General features: G+C 40.9%; 1 protein-coding gene across 1 annotated transcript in view; it reads left to right on the forward strand.

The window, feature by feature from the left end:
* The window catches only part of lamc3 (laminin, gamma 3), a 131,429-nt gene that overhangs the window by 73,902 nt on the left and 35,403 nt on the right, over positions 1-22,124 (forward strand). The window contains exons 10-12 of the mRNA XM_080476718.1: positions 2,339-2,537; positions 15,890-15,999; positions 19,404-19,631. Coding sequence (XP_080332844.1) covers positions 2,339-2,537; positions 15,890-15,999; positions 19,404-19,631 — 537 coding nt within the window. The remainder of the gene's footprint in view (positions 1-2,338; positions 2,538-15,889; positions 16,000-19,403; positions 19,632-22,124) is intronic.

Below are 22,124 nucleotides of genomic sequence, written 5' to 3' on the forward strand. Positions count from 1 at the left end.
ATCATGACCCCCCCCCTCCCAAAAGAACTTGCACTTCAATACCGCACCTTACCAAAGACTATTTTTTTATTTAAATGTGAATGTGACATGCTGCTGCTGCCATTAGTGATGCAACAAACGGAATTTCGTTGTATTTGCACAATGACAATAAAGCTTCTTAAATCTTAAATCTTAAAATTCCTAAAAAAAAAAACTCAAATCCTAGAGATCGCAGGAGATTATGACTGACACACTTGAAAGCTGCTCAAGAAACACAGACGAACGAACAACCAGGACCCACAGAAGACGCCCGATATATATATATACCACTCCCACCAGGTGAAGACAATCACACGCTCAGGCACAGGTGAAACACATCAGGACAGCAATCAGACACAAGGAGGGGAAGTCAAGGAGCCTGAAAAAGAAAAGCCACGTTTTTACACAGGTTTTTACAAAATCGAATATTTACCCCTCTAAATTTACTAAAAAAAAAAAATCTTTATTGATACGGTACGCATGAATACCTAGCTCAGAGCTACTATGAGCATGCCAAACCCGTAGGGGGCAGTGTAATGAGAAGCATGAAGCCATGGGATGTGGCCACGTTTACATGCACCCGGTTATTTGAAAAAACTGATAATTTCTCGGGGCTGCAGATTTACACATAAACGCAGCTACGAGTCACCACAAACGATGATTCCTGAAATCTCCGGCCACAGTAGAGATCTGGATAAACTCCATGTCTCTGTTTGCATCTAAAGGAGGGGTAAGATGATATTTTTGTCACAATTTGTTAAATCGTGTTCCAGGATTCTGATTGGCTGTTATGGCTTCATGCTTCTCGTTACACTGCCCCCTGCAGGTTTGGCATGCTCATAGCAGCTCTGAACCAGATGTTTATGTGTGTCCGTGTCAATGAAGATTTTTATTTTTTTTTAACGTAGAGGGGGAAATATCGTTTTTTGTTAAAAAAATAAATAAAAACATTTTTTTAAAAACTGGTCCGTGTAAACATGCCCTGAGTCACAATCTCAAAAATAACAAGAAACAAATTAGTACCAAGGGACAAAATACCAGATTCTGAGTTTATAAGAGGTTAAAAAAAACCCCACCAAAAACATGATATTAAAGTCAGTGAAATGTTACTGGAAAACTATCTTTTTTGACAACACAAAATCCACAATCTAATCAAAACATCCCTGGTATAACTTATATCAGAAACATTTAAGAAACGATATACACATACACACCAAGAACTCTTTGATTTACTGCTGCACTTCCTTTCTTTCTTTTTGTTTGCTTTTCTTTTTTTCCAAAATTTTAAATATTCTTTCTAATAATGGACACAAACTATAAATTAGACGCATTCTTCAGCACAGAACACGTTCTGAAAGGTACTTCGGGACATAAATAAGAAGTATTACACCTCTTTTCTTCACACCAATTTGCTCCAACTTCCCACTTTGTTATCTTAGTTATGCTCATGTATATTTATATTTCCATCATGATTTACCAATGAGGGCAGAAAATAAGTCGAGGTATTCGAAGCGTTCAAACGCACGGAGATTCAACGTGTTAAAATTGGGTTTGAGATCATTTCAAAACAAAAGCCAAACACAAAGTAAACATACGTTTCAAAAGTAAACATACAGCAACAGTCTCAGGAACTTTCTTTATGTTTGATACTAGTAACTTATCAATTTTGAGAGCAAATCATGTTCATATAAATAACTCGTAAAAAGAAAAGAGTTAAAATAGTATATACTCTTTAGTACTGAATACTTTCAGTCAAACATAATTTTGAACTGGCAATTCCAATGCGATAAAATAGACAATGATGGAAAACCATTAATGTAACAGTTAACACCATTGTCAGCAATAAAAGCAGAATTACCAGTACTTTCAAAGAAAAAATACTGTGTGTTATACATTTCCATCAAAACAACTCTAGATTATCGTTGCCACGCGTTTTATTTGGAAAAATAAAAAACATTTCTGCTGATGTGGTGATAACCTCTTGTATTTCACAACAAAGATCAGAGTTTAAGGTATTTTCATTGACGTCATAAAATACAATGATCGTACTGACAGTTCATATTTTAACATTTTTGTTTTTTAATTATCCTGCATCTGTACTTTCACAGAAGTGAAGAACGTGAGTACTTTTTACTCGAAATATGTAACGTTTGTTTTACGTCTTTTTCGAATGTGCGCTGAACGAATAATTGATTTTCCACTCCAGCTCACGGAAGACATCATGTCGGTCTTTTCTGCATGTCGGCGGCTCACACTCCTCTAACAACACGGACTCCCTTCACCTCTCTGACCTCTGACCTCTGCTCTCTTTTCCTGGTAGAGAAATTCCTGGGTCACCGAGTCCACAGCTACGGCCAGCCGCTCACCATCACCTTCACCTCCGAGACCCCGGAGCTGCTCCCGGACCGCGTCTCGCTGCTCCTCCAAGGCTCTGGAATGGCGCTGTCTGCTGACCTTACATCCCAGCCGGTGCTGGACTCTGACCCCGGCCACCCGCCTCACCGCTCTTTCATTGTCAGGTACAGGGATGGAGGCATGCGCGGCGGGAACCTGTCAGTCTCGCTGTTGTTTATGTTGTTTTAATATCACCGCCGTCTCTCTGGAACACACGCCGAAGCCTTCGCCCAGATGTCGGGATATTTGTTTGTTTTTTACCCGCGGCATCTCTCTGCCCCTCCCTCGGTTTCTTGCTAAAATATATGTAGAGTCCGCAGAGAGGCGACAATCCAGGACGCCCGTGTGCCGATTACGGCTCACCCACATTGACTCCGCCGTCGTGGTCCCGGCAGAGCGTCAGGATATGAATGTAGTGATGAGCCAGCTCTTTCACACACTGGCTGTCATGATCTGGCAGGTGAAGAGACGTGGCGTTGCATTTTCATTTTTAATTTTTTTTTTGCATTTTATACATTGAGTCGGTGTTCTTTACCCGGCGGCGACATGAAGCGGCAGTGGAGAGAGGAAGATCAAGGAGCAGATAATGATGGGAAAGAAACAGTCTAACGTGCACCAAAATGATTGAAATGGAGCTAAAAGAGGACAGCAGACAAAAAAAAGACATTACTTCGGTACTCGTAGGCTCTCAGTGGGGAGAGGTGATCTGAGGTAAGCTTTACTGAAGACACTAGAATGATGATTCTCAGAGTGCAGAGGTCACTCATCTGTTCAGCTCCGAGGGGGGGGATGGCGGGACTTTGACTGGTGGGATGGCTCGGTTGTCGCAGGGGAAAGCAAAGCTGAGTGGATTATAGCGGCGGCATGCAGAGCACGAGATGGATCGGGGGGGGGGGGGGGATCCATGGCCTGGAGGTACGATATGAGGGGGCTGGTGATTTTTGCAGCACGATATGTCGACACTGAGACTCGAAGTTACCTACAAGCTGCCACAGCTATAGAGGATGAGACGAACACATTATCGATCTCCGTGAGGAAAACTGTGGCGTTAACAGTACAAAGAATGAAGAAAGAAACAGATATAAAACTTGAAGGGCACACAGAGAGGACGCACATCCTTCACCTCCTCCATGATACGTCACACACTTTACTCCCATCTACTGGTTTAATGATGTATGGCTTTTAATGGGCCTGATTATGCAACATTAATGAGAGTAAAAAATATATTCTGACTTTTATGATCAGCTATACTCCCTCGGTGTATTTTTTTTTTTAAGCTTTCTCAATGTAGCCATGATAAGAAAGTAAAGCTCAAGAAGAAAAGTGGTAACATCAGATACCAAAATTTGTCTTTGTTATGGTACAGATTATAGGTTCTGGAAATCTCTATATGTAAAAAACTAAACAATTACTACAGAAAACGACTATGATCACAACATGAAGCCAAATTGAACGATACATTCTGGTGCAAAATACAGTAAAATGTCCAAACATGGCAGTTTTGGCCCACAGGACTTATGTTTGACCTGCTTTTAGGTCTGTTGATGTCTTGATCAGTAAGTGTAGATTTGAACCTTTTGCCTTCACACTATTAGACACGTGCTCATAATGTTAGTGCTGACTACTGTGTGGTTTAGTTGGCCTCAAATAAAGCCATTGTGAGAAAAAGTATTGTTTCTTCCTGGGGGTTTTTCATTTTACTGTGTTGGGAGGAAACAATATTATAAAGTTACGAGAATACCATTGATTTTAGCAGGTTTGAAGCTGCTGTCTCTCACCAAAGCGGCACCTGTAATGTATTTGTGTTCTTAAATCACCATTAGCCTTCTGAGGCTTTTCATAAGTTGGTACTTTGTTTGAACTGTTTTACTACCATTTGTTCTGATACACAAGAGTAATTTCTTTAAAATCAGGTGTTATATCGAGTCCTACATCACTGCCGAAAAGCACTTGCGAGACTTTATGAAAAGTTAATAACTCAAACTGACCTAGAAAAGTTGTGTGCAACACCGTTTGACTTTCAGCTAACGTATGGAACTTCAACAGAACTTCATGAATGAACCAGTTATCAGCTAAAGTATCACAACCGTGTTTCAAAGTTTCAAAGTGAGCTTTATTGTCAAATCTGCTGTACATGCAGACACAGAGTCGAGTTGAAATCGCATCTCGCTTGTCCTCCCACAGTGGATATATAGAATATATCATCCAAAATGTAATAAGAATAAATAAATGGAGAAAATAGGCAAGAAAAGGAATACAACACGATTTAAGATAGAAGTTAATCAACTGAAATCTGCAATATCCAATGAAATATATCCTTGTAATGTTCAATATCCAAAGTGCTATATTAATAAGAAGTAACATACAAGTAACACATTACTTTAGTCACAAAGAAAGTAACTGTACCTTTTTACAGACAGACATCTATATCAATTCAATTCAGCTTAACAGTCTGCTCTAAAGAGCGTACGACCACAATATTACAATAATATAATGGATGGCGACACTAATAAATGCAGGACACACGGGAAGTGAAACATTAGGCCTAATAAAAACCTCTTATGAAAGCCAGATATACCTCTAAATAACATGCACAGAATGTACTGTGTAGGTACAGAAAAGTGTGAAAATCCCACTCTTATTCTCATCATCTGGAAGTGTAAAGGTTGTTCAAGTAAATGGAAATACATCTTTTTTTTTCCCGTCCAGGTAATCGGAGGCTCAGCAGAGACCCCCCCATACACACACACACACACAAACACACACACACACACACACACACACACTCACACACACACACACACACACACACACACACATTGCATAGTTTATGTAGTTGGCAAAATTGAACCGTGTGATTCTCAAACTTAATGGCAAAGTTAAGTTTGAATTAAATATGCCGTCTATATATATAATATATATATATATATATATATATATATATATATATATATATATTTATTTTTATTTTTTTAATGTCTGAGAGTCTGAGTTAAAGCATCCCTGACCTACAGCGGCGCTTTGCTGTGAACAGCTGCGGTTTTAAATGTCTGAGTAGTCTCACTCACTCAGGTTGCTCCATAATGCATATTCCAGCCTCCCACACCTACAAACAGAGCCACACTCGGCGCTTGTAGTCATCAGGTCGCATTTCCGTTCAGAAACATTCCAGATAAAAACACATTCACACAGCCATTTTGAAATTCCGTCGCTTCTCTGCCTCGCGGTAAATCGTAATTTTATTAGGCTCTGCAGGTAGGTGTGGTTTTTTTTGGTGTAATTCAAGGAAAACCGCACCTCTTCGAATGCCGCAGCAATCAGAAGTTGGATGTGGAGATAGAGATAGCGAGCAATCAAAATCAAACTGTGTCACAGTTTCTGTCACACAGAGCCGGTGGTGTTTACATTACTTGTGGCTGGCAGTGTGCTGTTTTTGTTTTCCCGCTGTCTCTCCTTGAGATTGTATTCTTATAGCCGTGCGTATGTCATCCGTAATAGTTTGTTTGTGTTGCGTTGCATTTGATTAGCGTCTCGACTCGGGAAACTGAGGATGGGAAGTGCTGGAGATGTCGCCCGCCAGCCAGAGTGAGTGTTGTGACCCACAGTTTGTTTGCGTTAGCGTCACAAAAGTTCACGATGAGGCATTTTTTATTGTTTGTTTTTCGTTCTCCGAGGTAAAACCGGGAGGCCGTCACGCAAAAAGGACGAGTTTGTCTCTCTCTGAGTGGGATTGAAAAGGAGTTTATCTTTATTGTTGCTGGAATTACTCACAACGAAGAGATCCATTTCTCAAGAAATGCAGAGATGTATTTTAAATTGAATACTACACTTTATTAGACTAGACTGAAGTGCTCAGTAGAAGGCATTTTACATTTAGACAGGCCAAAGTAACTCGAAGTAGTGACTCATTGCATGTAATGGAGTGACCGTTCAACAGCCATTTACTAAAATCCTGTGTAAAGTGTGCTAAAATGCGTGCTCAAGTAAATAGATTTTGCAAATGATCAATTTGGCATCGTGTGCCAAGAGGAATATTGAAATGAGTGTTTTGCATGCATGATAATGAAATGATCAGAAACTAAGGACAGGAAGACATCAAAAAAGAAAATAAGAAGCAAATTCTAGTCTGAATAAGGAGTATAATAAAGTGGACACTTTTTATTTCCATGACTATTTTAAACAATATATTACTAAACGTTTCATTATAATTGTGCATCGGAGCATGTATATACATACATAGATATATACACACAAATATGGCAAAGTCATTCATATATATCAACATGTGCTACATTATTGGGATTGGATGAACTGCGAAGCCCCCGCAAATACAAAATGAAATGTGATACCATGTGTTGGTGGAAGAACTTATCAAACAAATCAGAGATTTAGAGCAAACAAATCAGAATTTAAAAGAAAAAAGAAAAGAATATGGGACATGATCTGTAATCTGTGATCTGGACGAAAGCCGGAGAGATTCAAGAAATATTACAAAACACCACAATGACGGCAGCATCTCTGCTAATGGCTCCATTACACCCACAATTAAGTTAAAAACAGAAACCCTATTTGTATAAGGTCGGTCCAGTACTTTGTACTCTGTGGTGCCCACTCCAGATATTCCATATCCATGAAGGTTTTTACGCATCAGTCAGACGAGATCCTCAGTGGGCCGGTAATAGATCCTTCCACATTTTTCACCAGTTTCTAGACTCTATGCCGTCTTTTTTTATACTGTTGATCTTGTAGGGAAGCACTTTGGAATTTGCACTGAAATGTAAAAAAAGTGCATTATAAATAAAAATGTATTATCACTCCTTTTAATTTCCAGAGCAACACTGCGTGTCCAGCTTAATGAACTTGTGATTTTACTTTGACGGTACAAGTTTCCAGCTAAAAAGCTCGCGAATGCCAAACCGAAGCAGGAATTCTTCTGATGTGCACATCAATGAAAATCTGCAGCGAGGTGTTTAGTCTGCAGAACCCCAATGGAAGTGAACTAAGGCTTTATTTATTTTTATTTTTTAAGTTGAATACTTCGGCAAATGGATTGTGCCAGCAAACTGCTCACAAAGTAGAGTTTGTTAATCAGACTCAACCCGCCAAGTGAGACGACACTTTAAGTGAGGAAATAGGCACCAGCAGGTTGAATTGGGCAGATGAAGAGGCATTTCACAAAGTAACAGCTTGAAACTGTGTTTTTCTTCGACGCAACAATGGAGAGAAAGTGACACTGTGAATTGCACTTCTGAAGATTACCTCTTAATTCAACTAAATCAAACTACCCTACATTAGCCTTGGATTCATGTTAAATCACATTTTTCAGCTTTATAAAGCTTGCACGTCCATGACTTGCACTATAATTCCGTCGGAAAGAGATACGTTTTTATGCTTAGTATTTGTAGCAGGAGCAATTAAATCCACCAGAAAGGTTTTTTTTTTTTTAATACTTTTGAGTGTGTGGGCTTTTGTATGGAGCAGCATGAAAGGGAAAGAATATGAACCTCTCCTGATCTGTTCATTCTGGACCAAGGTTGTTCATCGTGTCTTCATCACCTTCAGTAGCACCAAGACTCTTAACTGAACATGTAGTCCATCACAAAAGGGAATATTCACATTCGTACTATTCATGATCCGCTTGTGATGTCAGCCCAGTGAGTTGTTCATACTGACCCTCGGCTATTTTAAAGATGGACCACTGCCACTTTTTTTTTTTTTTTTTTTTACTTCACAAATTTTCGTTACCAGATATTTTGTCTCGCTTTAAAACCTTCTGCTCGTTCTCGTTGCGCCACATCGCTCTCTACCAAGTCTCCCTCATGATCTCATTCATGGTGAAGTGGTCAGTCCGTGGCCAAGGACTGACTGGAGGCGGCCGACCATGGCTGAACACTGGTGTGACAGCCTGTGGGGAAGCGTGAGCCCAATCAGTCATGTTGTTGCGGCGGGATCTCATTAGGCCCGTCAACCTAGGTTGGTGGGTGCAGCTGACCCTGGCCCCCACAATGAACCAGTTCAAGACTCAGGCTTAAGTCCTTCACTCTATTTTTGTTCTCTTCCCCCACTTGGCCCACTGTCTCGAAGCCAGTAAATCCTTCTCATCCCACTCGGCACCTCCTTCACACTTGTTTTGCTGCGATTTGCCTTCAATTCGGCTCGTGTGTTTCCATCTTTAATTCTGCTCCTAAGCACCCACAGGCCAACTTAACTTCCAGCCTGAGAAGCCCTCATCTTCCCAAAGGAGGATTTGATTTTCTTTTGTCTTTCCAGCGAGACACAGAAAAATCAAATTAGAGGATCCACTCAGAAATGAACAAGCCACGCAGCCGGGGAGTCCTGCATTGTCGCGTCTGTGTCCTCTCCTGACCGTGTCCTGCAGAGCCTCCACGTGTACGTGGCATGGTACGTAACGATTGCAAAGCTGCCTGTTGGCTACTCCTGAAAGACATCAACAAAAGCAGTTTATATGTAAAAACATTTCAAAAAAGCTGGAGAGAAGGTACCGTAGGCTGCAGCCCTCTGAGTGTGCGTTGCACTTTGCCCGGGGAAGGGAGCGGCGCTGGTTCAGATGGGGAATGATTAAAGCATGAGCAAAGAGCCGGCCCGAATCCTCAGCGAGCGGAGGGCTGATTTGATGGACGCTGCACCGTATGAACTAACAGTGTTGGTTTGGGGTTGCAGTGAAGGCTGTGCACAGCAGTCGGTCGTCTAAAATTCCCGCTATGGCTGTTGGCAGTTTGGGCAGGAGCGAGTATACTTGTAATGTCAGCAGTGCTTAAAAAAAAAAAAAAAAAAGAAAACCTGAATTTGATGAAAGCCGGTCAGAGCTGTGGAAGAAAAAGCATGTTGGATCTATGAAAGTTGACACGTGCATGTACACAGCCTACAGGCTGTTTTTAATGCTCTTAATTGGAGGAGGTCATTTAGTCACTCAAAGTGTAATGGGATCAATCGGGGAAGCTGAGGCTGCATGATGCGTCGTGGTTCGGTCGTCTTGCCTCACCGCAGATCCCTGGATTGAGTCTGGCCTGTCCAGGTGGAGTTTGTGTCGTGTCTCTGTGCATGCGTGGGCTCTTTCTGGTTTTCTCTAAACATTCCAACAACATGCGTTTGAGGGTAACTGGTGACTCTGAATTGCCTGTTAGTGTGTGTCGACAAAAATATGACAACCGATGCACACACCCCTTCAAAGACTGTGCAGAAGTATACTGAATGAAGCAGATGCTGCTTTGAAAACAAAGGGTGGTCACGCCAAATACTAAACTCTCTCCTGCTAATTCACATGGGAAACGCTGAACGTGTGAGTTTGAAAAAAGATAAAAAGCAACACAACCTATTAACACTTAATCTTTAAAAAAAAAAGAGGCTAATTTAGCTATTTTCCCTCCACACAAGCCTAATATGTTAGCACAATATCATAGATGACAGGTGACAGATTATAATTAAAAGGTATGAATTTATGAATGTCATAAGTTCTGAATGTGTTTTATTTAGATCTAGATAGATAGATAGATAGATAGATAGATAGATGGATAGATGGATAGATGGATAGATAGATAGATAGATAGATAGATAGATAGATAGATAGAATATAATAGAAGAGAAGAGAATAACCTAATTAATCCCAAGAGCAAATTCTTTATTAAAAGATCAATTTGTGAAACTTCAATAAGTGTGTATTGGTTGCTTGGAGGTACTTGGAGAATTTTGGATGGGGGGGTGACAAACACATTTTAGATTGGGGGCCACATGCAGCCGAATTTCACTTTGAGTGGTACAATAGTACCATAATAATTTTAAATGTAAACTTTTAAAGTTTTGCTTTGTATACATGATTAGAATGTGTATAATTGCATAAAACGATGCGGTTGGCTTTGTGTCTGCTGCTCTTGAGATTTTCTTTTTTTCAATGTTTCCTTTGAAATTTCTACAATTTGCTTGGTTGTTTGATTTGCCTCTTGCGGGACCGTTCTTGTTTGACACCTCTGAATTAACAGATGCAGAGCAGAACTGTCATAATGCTGGAGGAAGTCGTATTTTTTATTTTTTTTAATTCTTATTCTTATTTTCCTTTTAGCTTTGTTTTCTTCAAACTTTTTTTTTTTCATATTCTTTATTCAGCATAAATTGTTAAAAACCTGCTGCCTGCTCTGGTTGAAAACAACAATCTGATTTGTATAAATCATTATTAATCACGTCCCAGTTCCACCCCGGGCTTTTGCACTTTGTTGACTGCTGTTGATTTGAGGCTGTCTTTGAGATGCAAAAAAAAAAAAAAGTGTAAATATTTTACTTAAGTTGACAAGGAGGCTTTGAATGCATCAATAATTTAGCTCCATTGAAGAAGGCGGTGGCATCGGTCCACGCTGCTCCTCCAGCCCGTCTTCGTCTCTGTCACGGGATCTCGCCCACCTCGGCCTCTGGCTCTACGTCCCCTCCAGTTCCTCCACGCCACTCATGCTCTGCTGTCTGCGCTCCAGTAATGAGTCTCCCCTCAGCACCCACAGCCCCGGCTGATGAAGCCCATTGGTTCTTTTTTTCCCCCCCGACATGCACAGGAGCTCAGGGACAGAGACCACCATTAAATGTTCTCCTCAAGAGAAGTTCTAGAGACAGATCTCATTAAACACTCCTGGTACATGTATGGATACACCATGCGACATGATCTGCAGCATTACCCCATGCTCCTACTCTTTCCCTCTTCCACTTAATGTCACACACACATTTACACACTAGGTTTCATTTACTATAACAATCAGATGCAGCACGGGCATTAAAAATAATGTCGCAAAAAAGAAAGAAAAAGGAAATACGTGTCGCTAAGTGCTTCGTGTGAAAGCGTGAATAAAAATGAGCAAAAACACTGGCTCCTGACATCTCTCTTGACTGGCAGCATCTGCATTCATAGATGGTAAATATGTTAACCCACTAAGTGGTTCTATGTTCCCACCTGATGCAGAATGCCCAATCAGATGAAGGAAAATGATATGGAAGCTGGGGGTTTCAGCCAGAGGGAAGGGAATTGGTGAGAGGAGGAGGTTGAATGGCTTATATAAGGTAGCATCCGTTCCTCTCTCTCTCTGATGTTCCCTCTGTTCACTTTCTGTTCCCTTGAAATCAGTGGGCGGGGAGGCTTTATTGCCCGGCTTGTTGCTGCGTGAGTGCGCGCCACGTAAGCAAAATATGTACGCCATAAAGAATCACTGTGATGCCCCGCTTCTCCTCCACATTAAATCCACACTGTACACTCTCCACATATAGTAGGTCAGTAGAGCCGCTGCTTCTCGCAGCCTCAAATTGCCTGAAGAAGCCTTTCAAGAATATGCTGAGAAGAGGCAGAAGCCAATATGCAGCAGTAAGCAAAGTCGAGGAAGTATCGTGCACGTGGCCCATCTGGCACTCCGCTAATTTCTGACATGTTTTGAAAGTTCAGTGTCTTTGATCATATAGATGAGCGCCCACAAAATACAGAGATCTGAAAGGAGAGTTTGTTCAGAATTGAAACAAAACACATGTTTTTTTGTTTTGTTTTTTTGTGGCTATAGGTGAAGAAAAACATGGAATTACTATGTGCCTGGCTAAGCCTGTGATTTATTTATGATACAAAGGCCCCTCCAGTTCAAGGCCGAAAACTTTCTGTTTTTGTGGTGTACAGCACATTTTTGCAGGCTGTTTGAAAATAAGAAAATTCCTGATTTAAGTATATTCTAAACTCATGGACCATACATAAGTCGACTTTAGGTTCAGGTCACAAAGTAGACGTTTGAATGCATCATCCAGCCATGAATCCATGTATAAATCTAACATTTATCCATCCTACCGTCAATCCATCCATATAATTTATCCAACCTATCGCCTGATTAATTATAGGGATGTGTATCTAACAACGGGTACAATAGATTTCATGCACACACGTGTGGAATCTGATCTACTAACAGATCTACTGACAGATGCTGAAAATAACACACCACTGACTCATTTAGCCTGTTTGGCTTCACGAATGTGGACTAGTCGTAAAAGCATGCATCAGCATGGAGGTGAAAACCTACACGCACATAAAGAGAACATGAAAACGAAATAGAGAGACAGTCATAATGAAAAGCAGATACTTTGTTTTCAAAATAGTTTCTCAGCAAACTTAAGAAAAAACTAGTAAAAGAAATTCTCAACTTAGACACAAAATGCTGAATGATAAAAAGCTATTGAGAATACATTACAAAGGCATCACAAGGAGTATTAAAAGTAGATTACTTAAGTATTCATAGACTATGTTTGTTAAAAGTATGCAGCCATTAATAAAATTAGTTGAATGTCTGATTTAAGTATGCATATAGCTGCGCGTCTGTCTGGTACGTAAAATTAAAAACTAGAGTGTGTGTGATTTAGATTAATGCACGTGTAATTCAATTTGTACATGTGTAATGTGTTTGGTATGCATACAGAGATCAGTGCATGCTCACAACAACCTGAGAATGTCTCTTCATCTCCACCTCAGGAAAGCCTCTCACTCGGCTCTTTTTATGAGCGGATTTTGCTCCCCTGCTGTGGTTTAGATTCAGCCATAACTCCGGGCTTTCATTGCTCTCAGGGTAAACTGGAAGGCTTTGTGGGTTTTGGTCTCCACTGTACAGCCTTTATGACACTAGTGAGCATCACTGTGATAGTGCTCAGTGATACAGGAATTGGATTGGACCTTGCCTGAACAGCAAAAAAAGCACATTCAGAGGAAAAAAAGTCAACCCGTCAAGACAGAGACACTTACAGGCACCTGTTCTGTGCACAGATTTCACCACACACACTTTCAGTTATAATTGTATTACGCGCGCACACACTTTGGAACGCAGATACAAATCTCATTACGGACGTACAAATCTCATTAAGCACATACAAACGTCAATATGCGCACACAAATTAGACAAACACACAAGTTTCCACACGCATGCACAAGTATAATAGCGCCATATAAAAATAATGAGCCACCCTAGCATCTGTATACTTACATTATGCAATGATATAAGGTGTAATTAGTGTTAAGACTGATACACTCATATGTATTAATGCAAGCCATTTTTTTATTTTATTTTGTCTATTACATGCTTAACCTAATGGTAACTCATCATCTCGCATGCTGTTCACGTCCCACACCCTTGCTCACATTGTACCGCTATCTGTCCCTGTCTATCTAAGACTACTTGTGTGTGTAGTGTGTGTGTGTGTGTGTGTGTGTGTGTGTGTGTGTGTGTGTGTGTGTGTGTGTCCTGTATGCTTTTGGGCTTTTCTCTCCTGATGATCTCCTCTCATCCTCCATGGAGCAGGCTTAATTACAGCACGGCTCTCCGCGCTCTGCTTGGTGCTGATTAAAAGGGACACTGATGCTCCATAGGGAAAGCATGACTGGGAGTTTGTTCACTTTCATGCGCACTCTGCTTATCGCTGTCTGGCCGGCTCCATTACCGTTGGCTTTGAGGCCCGGTTTGTAATTGCCTCTCTTTATTACTGTGCCTACATGTCAGGCCAGGGAACGAGGACCCGCCGCGTCAAGAGAGACTGTGTGGCAAGCCGGGCATTCACATACACACAGACACACACACACACACTTTACGCACAGCGTGAGTGTTTATGTGTGAAACCCAAGCTACGCACAAAATAGAGCATTCCTAAAGTGACTTCGAGCCACGCTGAGAAGAGCTGGCCTGATAAATTAGAGGCCATTGAAACGCCTGACGTACACTGATATGGTTAACAAGCTAAAGGTTTCACACTGTATTCTTCTCAGGTCTTTTATAAAAATGGAGGTTTCTATTTTGTAAGTGTGTGTCCCTTTCAATTACAGTACCTATTTTAAACAAGGTCCATAGTTCAGGACAAAAGCTTTTTTTTTTTTTGGTTTTGTTTTGTTTTGTTTTGCATGAATCAGCAGCAACTCTGCCGAATAAATGCTACCATCATGCATATCTGAACACTGAGTTTAACATGCTCTACTTCTACCAAATTATTCACGTCTCAGTAGTTTTAGCATTAAATAATAGTCCGGTCAGCCTAAATGTAAATGTTGCTTTCTTTATTGTTGATACGTTGGCTAAATCTAATTATTTGTCTGATAATAGTCCAAGATGAAAGCTAAAAGATTGCAAATTAGAAAAACAAGAACTCTTAGTAGGACAGTCAGCATTTTTCAATATACCGGTAGTTGAGTAAGTAAGGGTTTTGGAAGATTTAGAAGATGAGCCCCTCGTCACAGAACGTGAACCTCGAATAGGGAGATGTCAGAACAGCAATACAATATAAAACTAGATAAAAAATAAATATAAAGCACATAGGATAATAACAAGGCAGTATTACAACAGGAAAACTAATATAAATAAGAAATGAGGTCATTTAAAAAGTCATTCAAAGTGTAATACACAATTCGGAAAAGAACAAAGAACACTTTCATGTTATTTTGTAGACCATGAATCACTTTGCAGATCAATATATTTAAAATCCAAGCACTGAGTTGGGAAAGTGTCAACTTTAAAAAATGGAATTGGAATCAGGGAGCAACAATTCTGATTGGGGACATTGCTCATATTGAGCTCCGCAGGTAAGAGTCGTCTCCAACTCCCCTTGAATTTGTCTTCCTTCTGTTGTTTTGAGGAAAAACACCTTCCATGGTGTTTCTGCTGACTTTCATTTGTAAGAGTTTGTCCCTGTGAAATCCGACATCACCTGGTAGCTGCTGAGAAACAAAAATCCATTTTTTTTCATTAACACCTTAAAGGCACTTGTAACTCTCGAGATAATGACTTATTAGCAAGTGAAAGCCCCCCCGGGACTGTATTAATGGTTTGCCACATTCCAATCAGGTGGTGTGGCAGCACATATTCACAGGGTTACCAAGTCTTTACCATGTTTTTGCACAATAAACATCACATGGGTGTACTTCTCTCTGCCGCTTGCTCCTCACCTCTGGGAGCTTCACACAATAGAAAGGGAAAAAAAAAAAAAAAAAAAGTAACACAACATCCGTGTTGTGGGAGCTGACACAGCAGCTGTCACGAAGATGGAAAGAACGGCGTGACACCGGGGGTAAAACAAGTAGAAGTCAGCTGTACTGTCTGGCTTTGCAGAATATCCTTCAGCAGCTGGCAGAGCTCAATGATCAAGACTGGGAATTTATGTTGAAGTCAGCACATTTACATCTTTTTTTTTCTGTTTTAAATTTCTCTCCCCCTGCACAGTATGTGGGAGCGCTTCAGAGCACCAACCAGGGAAATCAGATGATAAAAAAAAACAAACACGTGCATGGCAGGGAATTCCTTATCGTCTTACAAACCTCTCTGGCTGTTGATAAGTCTGCCACAAAAATGTACTAAAAAAATTAATTTTTTGATTTTTAATCATAGCCTGTGCATGCACTAAGCAGAATACTGTGAGTGATGTTTTGTTTTTATTTTTTTCTATTTTTTATTTTTTTTTTGTCTTTTCATTTCAACAGACTTCATGAAATTGAGGGGAGGTTTAAACCTTCGCTGTCCGCCTTTGAGTTCCAGCATCTCCTATACAACCTGACAGCTCTCAAAATCAGCAACGCCGGAGGGCACAACTGTAAGTGTTGCTGTTTGTTCATGTGTCCACACATTGCAAAACATGGAATTTCACAGTTGCCTGTCTGCTACCTGCACTGTCCTGTCATTTTTATATATATATATATATATATATATATATATATAGAAATAGTCCCTGCTTTATTCTTTTTTCTTCTTTTTTACATGCACAAATGTCTTCAATACAACTTCAAAAGCGAGGTTGTATACATGGTGGGATTTGTGATGAAAGCAGTAGGCTGGGGTTTTGCGGTTTGAAGGCATGAATACAACTTTTTAAAAAAAATGATAATATAAATTCTATTGGGAAAAGCCAAGCTTTCAACTTCATATTTTCGAATTGCGTGAGTTTTACTCTCAATACGTGAGAGGTGACAGTTCCTCTCATAACTCCGATTTTAAAATACATTTATATGATGTGTCCAGTCTGCTGGTGAAGTAGCTTTTATCACTATGCAGGGGAGATAAATCTCACCCTACGAGCGGTAAAAATAATAAAGCAGAAGGAAGGATACATAAACTGGTGGGAGGGATATCCCGCTTTGCAAGGCTGTGAGGAAGAGAAGTGGGATTTTTGCTGCAGATGGTTGGATGGTAGAAAAGCCTGCATATCACAGTCAATAAAAATGAGTGTGTAAAAATATATATATATATATATATATTTATTAATTTTTATTTTATTTTTTTTCTTAATGATCAAATGATGAATAACATTTTAACCAGAAACTAACAGAAAATGTCAGAAACGTACCAACGACTTTTTGCTAAAATGAGCTCATTGTTTGTGTTCAGGGAATATTTAAAAAATAAAATAATATAAATTACTACATAAATCAGGACATTTGTGCCCAGATGTTTGTAACTAGTTCTTGAAATCATTTTATTTAATTTTTTTATCATGTCCTCCCTCTCTTACTGTGTGATAGTCTGCATTGTAATGAACAGGCAGGATCTGAGCGGCATTACTGTGGATTAGAGCATCGAGAAGACAGAACAGCTGGCCAACAATCACCAACTCTCTCACACTTACTAACACTATTTTAATTAGTTGCACAGCGCAGGCACTGTGACACAAACACACACACACATCAAACTGTTTCTTTCTTTCTTTCTTTCTTTCTTTCTTTCTTTCTTTCTTTCTTTCTTTCTTTCTTTCTTTCTTTCTTTCTTTCTTTCTCTAACCCACCAACATGAACGTGCCGCCAGAGTCGAGCACACAGTTTACGCTGCGACTGCTGCACATCATGGAGGGAGAAGAAACCCCGTTAATGATTTGTGTTAGGTCTCAGGCTCATTCTCAAACAGTGTTAGACGTGTCTCATCGCTGCAGGCTGCACACCAAACTTTAATATCAAAACCCCATAAAGCTGTCCTCTCATCATGCTACGCTCTCCTCACATTCTCCTTTACTCTTTAAATCTCTCTTTGCACTGCAGAGACTCTCTCAGAGCAGAATTTAATGACTGCATCATCTTAAAGCTGTAACGGCAGGCTTAGACAGCAGCCACAGAAAATACCTTTCTTTTCTTTTTTCTTTTTTCCCCCCCTACCACAAAGAATGGCTTTGTGAGCAGCGAGCATGGCAATATGAAAAGTTTATGAAAAATCAATGGTTAATGGCTTAATGTACAGGTGCCTAAAGGGGCTTGAGTCACCAATCTGCTGGGCTGCGTTAAAACATTCAAAGGGAAAGCAAAATCGTGACTGGTCTGCCAAGGATTCCCGAAACAAAAAAAAAAGAAAAAGGATTGATGGAGTGAACTTGCACAGCGTGAACTAAAATGAAACGTTTCTAATCGACTGAAATATAGGCTTCGGAAATCTCTTCTAATTGCACATTTCCCCCGTTGAATGGGCTGATAGAATTGGGCAGTTCATGGAGAGTAAAGGCCATGGCGAGTCGTGTAGAGGGAAGACGACAGGCTTTAGCCTTCCCGCTGATTATTCCTCAGAGGTGCAAATGAACTGGGTTTCATCACCGCACAAAGGGATGGCTGGATCAGGCGAAAAAACCGAGGTCCATCCTCTGCTCCCTTACTCACCCCTTGCTGTGTTTATACACTCAGATCAGTACTGCTTGGTTCATTTCTTTTCTTCTGACTATTATTATGGTTGCATGTTCACAGCATACTGATCTGTCTGTCTGCTTTTTTGTCTTTCCGTCAGTCCATCTTCGATTGGTATGTCAGTCAATCAGTTGGTCGATCAGTATGTTTGTTTGTCTGTCCATCCATCCATCCATCCATCCATACAAACATACATACATCTATCCATTCATTCGATTTCTTTGCCTGTCTGTCTGTGCTTCCATCCATTTGTCCGCCCATTGATTTATCTATCCCTCTGTCTGTCCAGCCCACCTCCAGTTCTTCCACTGACCGGTTTGTCCATCCATTGTCCATCATTATGTCGGTCCATCGGTTTATCAAACCATCTCTTCGTCTGTCCAATGACCTCATTCTATTTGTCCAACTTTTCTCTCCATTGACCTGTTTGTCTGTATGTTCATCCATCCATCCATACATCCATTCATACATCCATACATCCATACATCCATACATCCATACATCCAGTTATCCATCATCCAGTGTGTCTTCAGTGATAGTAGACGAAGCAACAGACCAGGAACAAAAGTCATTTTGTGTATCTGCGGCTGTGGTTCAGAGAGTATATGGTGAGAGGGATTCAGGATGGTCTGCCTCCATCACTATTCATGAGAGGAGAGAGGGATCTTGAAGCCCCACAGGAACTGCACGTTTGACATACCTCCACCGAGTCTCCTGTCTCCTTTTCTTCTCGTCTTGCTCTGCTGCAGTGATTTATTCATTTGCTATATCAAAGAGTCCCTGGATGACGAGTGTACGTGTGTGGGCACGCGCAGGCTTGTGTGCGCGTGTGTGTGTGTGTGTGTGTGTGTGTGTGTGTGTGTGTGTGTGTGTGTGTGTGTGTGTGTGTGTGTGTGTGTGTGTGTGTGTGTGTGTGTGTGTGTGTGTGTGTGTGTGTGTGTGTGTGCATTCAAGTGAGCATTAAGTGTGGCATTTATGAGAACGTGGGTGGATGAATCTGTTATTGTGCGTGCGTTCGTGCGTGCGTGTGTGCGTGCGTGTGTGTGTGTCAGACAGTAAACTGTAAACACAGGCCAGAACCTGTAATGAGACAGGGAGGGAGGGACAGCACTGCAACAAATGCTAATAACCTGCTGCTTAACGAGATACAGAGCCACACACACACACACACACACACACACACACACACACACACACACACACTTGCACATGTCCCTCATTCCAGGGAAAGGCAGCTATTCCAAAAACTTTAACAAACCCCTGAGACAAAAATTACTAGATTATACTATTTTTTTTTCCAACTCTAATATTCACTCCCCTCTTCTTTCCTCTTCCCCAGACACATCACAACTTGCAGGGGTGACCCTGGTCTCTGCTTTCATCTCCTCTGGTCCTGCCAGTCCTGCAGCTCCTTGGGTGGAATCCTGTTCTTGCCCCCCGGGATTTACCGGCCAGTTTTGTGAGCAATGCGTCTCAGGATTCACCAGGGAAGACCCGAGCAGAGGGCCCCTCTCACCATGCGTACCCTGCAACTGCCACCAGCATGGGAGCTGTCATCCAGAGACTGGTAATAAGCTAAAGCTTTGCATTATAGCTGGCATGCACACATATCCATGTTCAAAATGATAAATCTAGAAAATGTCAGGAAGCCAAAACAACTTTGGCGCCACTTCACTGGCAACTCATCAATAACGTTTCTGTTTCAGTGACTCTGGTTGATGTAAAAAGCCCAAATTGAAGAACAGTTTAAATCTAAGGGTTTTCTGGATGTGTCGGCTGCACAGTGGCACAGGGGTTACTACTCTTGCCTCACAGCCCTGTTTGTATCTGGACCTGGGGGGAACTTGCTTTTGTGGAGTTTGCACATTCATCCTGCATGTGCAAGTTGTTGTTTTTTTAGTTTTTTTTTAGTAGTCCATATACTCCCACGATACAAATTAGTGTGAAGATGTTTCCTGATGGTGAAATTGTCATAAATGTGTATTTGAAGCCCTGTCTATGCAACAACATTGGAAGTGAAAACGTATTGTATTTGCATGAACAATTAAAAAAAAAAAAACAGAAGAAACGTTAAGAACAATGTCGTTTTCATGTTGGGCCACAAGTTTGTGCTGTTGGTTGTTTTTTTAAATGAAACCACGCACGCCCGCACATAGAGAACGATACGCTATAAACCTCAACGATCGGAGTACAAGTGCATTGGTATGGACAGACGAAGAAGTTGTATTGTTACGGTGACTCTCAACTATAAAACTATCAAGTCCCAGGAGAATATGAACTGGGAGTCATGACACGACGGACGCTGTCATTGTTGTCATTGTCCATCGACTCTTGCATGTGATGTAGAAATATTTACGACGGGCCGTGGTGTTACAGGCTCAGAAGCTGCGTTTCTAAAAGTTTAGTTTTCAGTTGTTGTGAGACCCGGTGTTGTGTACACAGACCTGCAATCATTTTTCACTTGTCACGTAAACAGGGCCTGAGTTTGCATGGTTGTAGTTGATATAAGCTGCAGAGGTCCATGTCCAAGAGGGCTGATTTATCTGTTTCAGTTTGCATGTGTTTTGCAGGTGTTGAACTCAGAGTAACACCATGATGATTTCCTGTGTTTGACAACCTGTTTACAAAAGAGTAATCAGCTGGAAATGGCATCACCTCTGTGTTCACTATGAGTGGCGCATCATGCATTAACATATAATCCTCCCAGTACTTTGAGCCATCTGGGAGACACGCCCCAAATTCCATATTCATTAAAATATTTTACACGTCTATCACACACAATTTTCACTACTCCCGTGAGCAGATCAGCTCTCAAGTGTCTCTCAAGTTTGCCACTGTTTTTATATGCACATACACACAGACCTTCACTGAATCAGAAGTTTAATCAAACGATATAGAAGATAGATAGATGGGTGGCGAGTAATATTTCACAGTACATACTCCCTTCAGTTTACAAGTTGTGGGGAGTACTTTTCAATAAAGGATGGGATGTGAGTTCTCCGGGGCCTAACACAAATCTTGCAGGTCTCACAATCTCTTACTTGGGGATTCTCAGTCAATAAAAGACTGATTACCACGACCAATAAAAGATGGAATCAACAAAAGATGTTGACAACAAGCTGAGATATGTTAGATACGGCTTCCATTTACCGCATTAAAGGAAATCTGCTGTTGTCATAAGTGGGCCGCCCTATAAATCTACAAGCACAAATCAAGGACGTTGGGTTTAAGGTGACACACTTCTCCCTCACAAAGCCCACTTGAAGCAATTCTTCCTTCATATATGCAAATAGCAACTACTTTGGAGTGTTTTCTGAAAAGCTGCAACAGATGGATTCGGGCACTAAAATACAGTGAGAGTTTGGTGGGCAGATGACGTATTTCACAGCTAGATGTTGGCCTTTGTACCTTGAATGAATCTGAGAAAAGATTCCTAATGATATCTCTGGAAAATCTTCTTCATAAACCCGGACGACTCTCCAGCATACACAGCAGAATTGTTGTAATTATGATTTTTTTTATTATTTTTTGAACTATACTCCAGTATTAAGAATGCTGACAGGTGATGTGCATAACACTGATTTCGATGGTACCTCGGTTGATGTGTTAGAATCGGGGAAAAATGGACAAGCACGTTTGACTATGTCTGTGATGGCGAGACGACTGGATCAAAGCATCTGTGAAGCTGAGGCTCTTACGGGACGTTCTCAGCTTGAGGTGGCCTTTCAGAAGTGATCCATGGAAGGAAAAGTGACACGTACCACCTAAGCATTGTTGCAGATATGAAAAATTCTATCCCCCCCGATGGTGCTGGCTCTCTTTATCAAGATAATGGGTTCTGCCATGAAGTAGAAACGCTTCAGGAAAGGCTTGAGATGTTGACTTTGACCTGCCAAGATCTGTATCCAATCAAGTACCAGGCCCTGATGACGAAGTGAAAACGTTGCATTTAACATCAAAATACCAGAATAAACAGCACACCTACACCAGAGATGTGGAGTTGATCCCTGCTTCGATGGATCGGGGCTGTTTAGGAGGGAATGAAACTGAAAACATGCAT

The sequence above is a fragment of the Lipophrys pholis genome (genome assembly GCF_963383615.2).
Source record: "Lipophrys pholis genome assembly, chromosome: 12".
In the NCBI taxonomy this organism is placed as follows: domain Eukaryota; kingdom Metazoa; phylum Chordata; class Actinopteri; order Blenniiformes; family Blenniidae; genus Lipophrys; species Lipophrys pholis.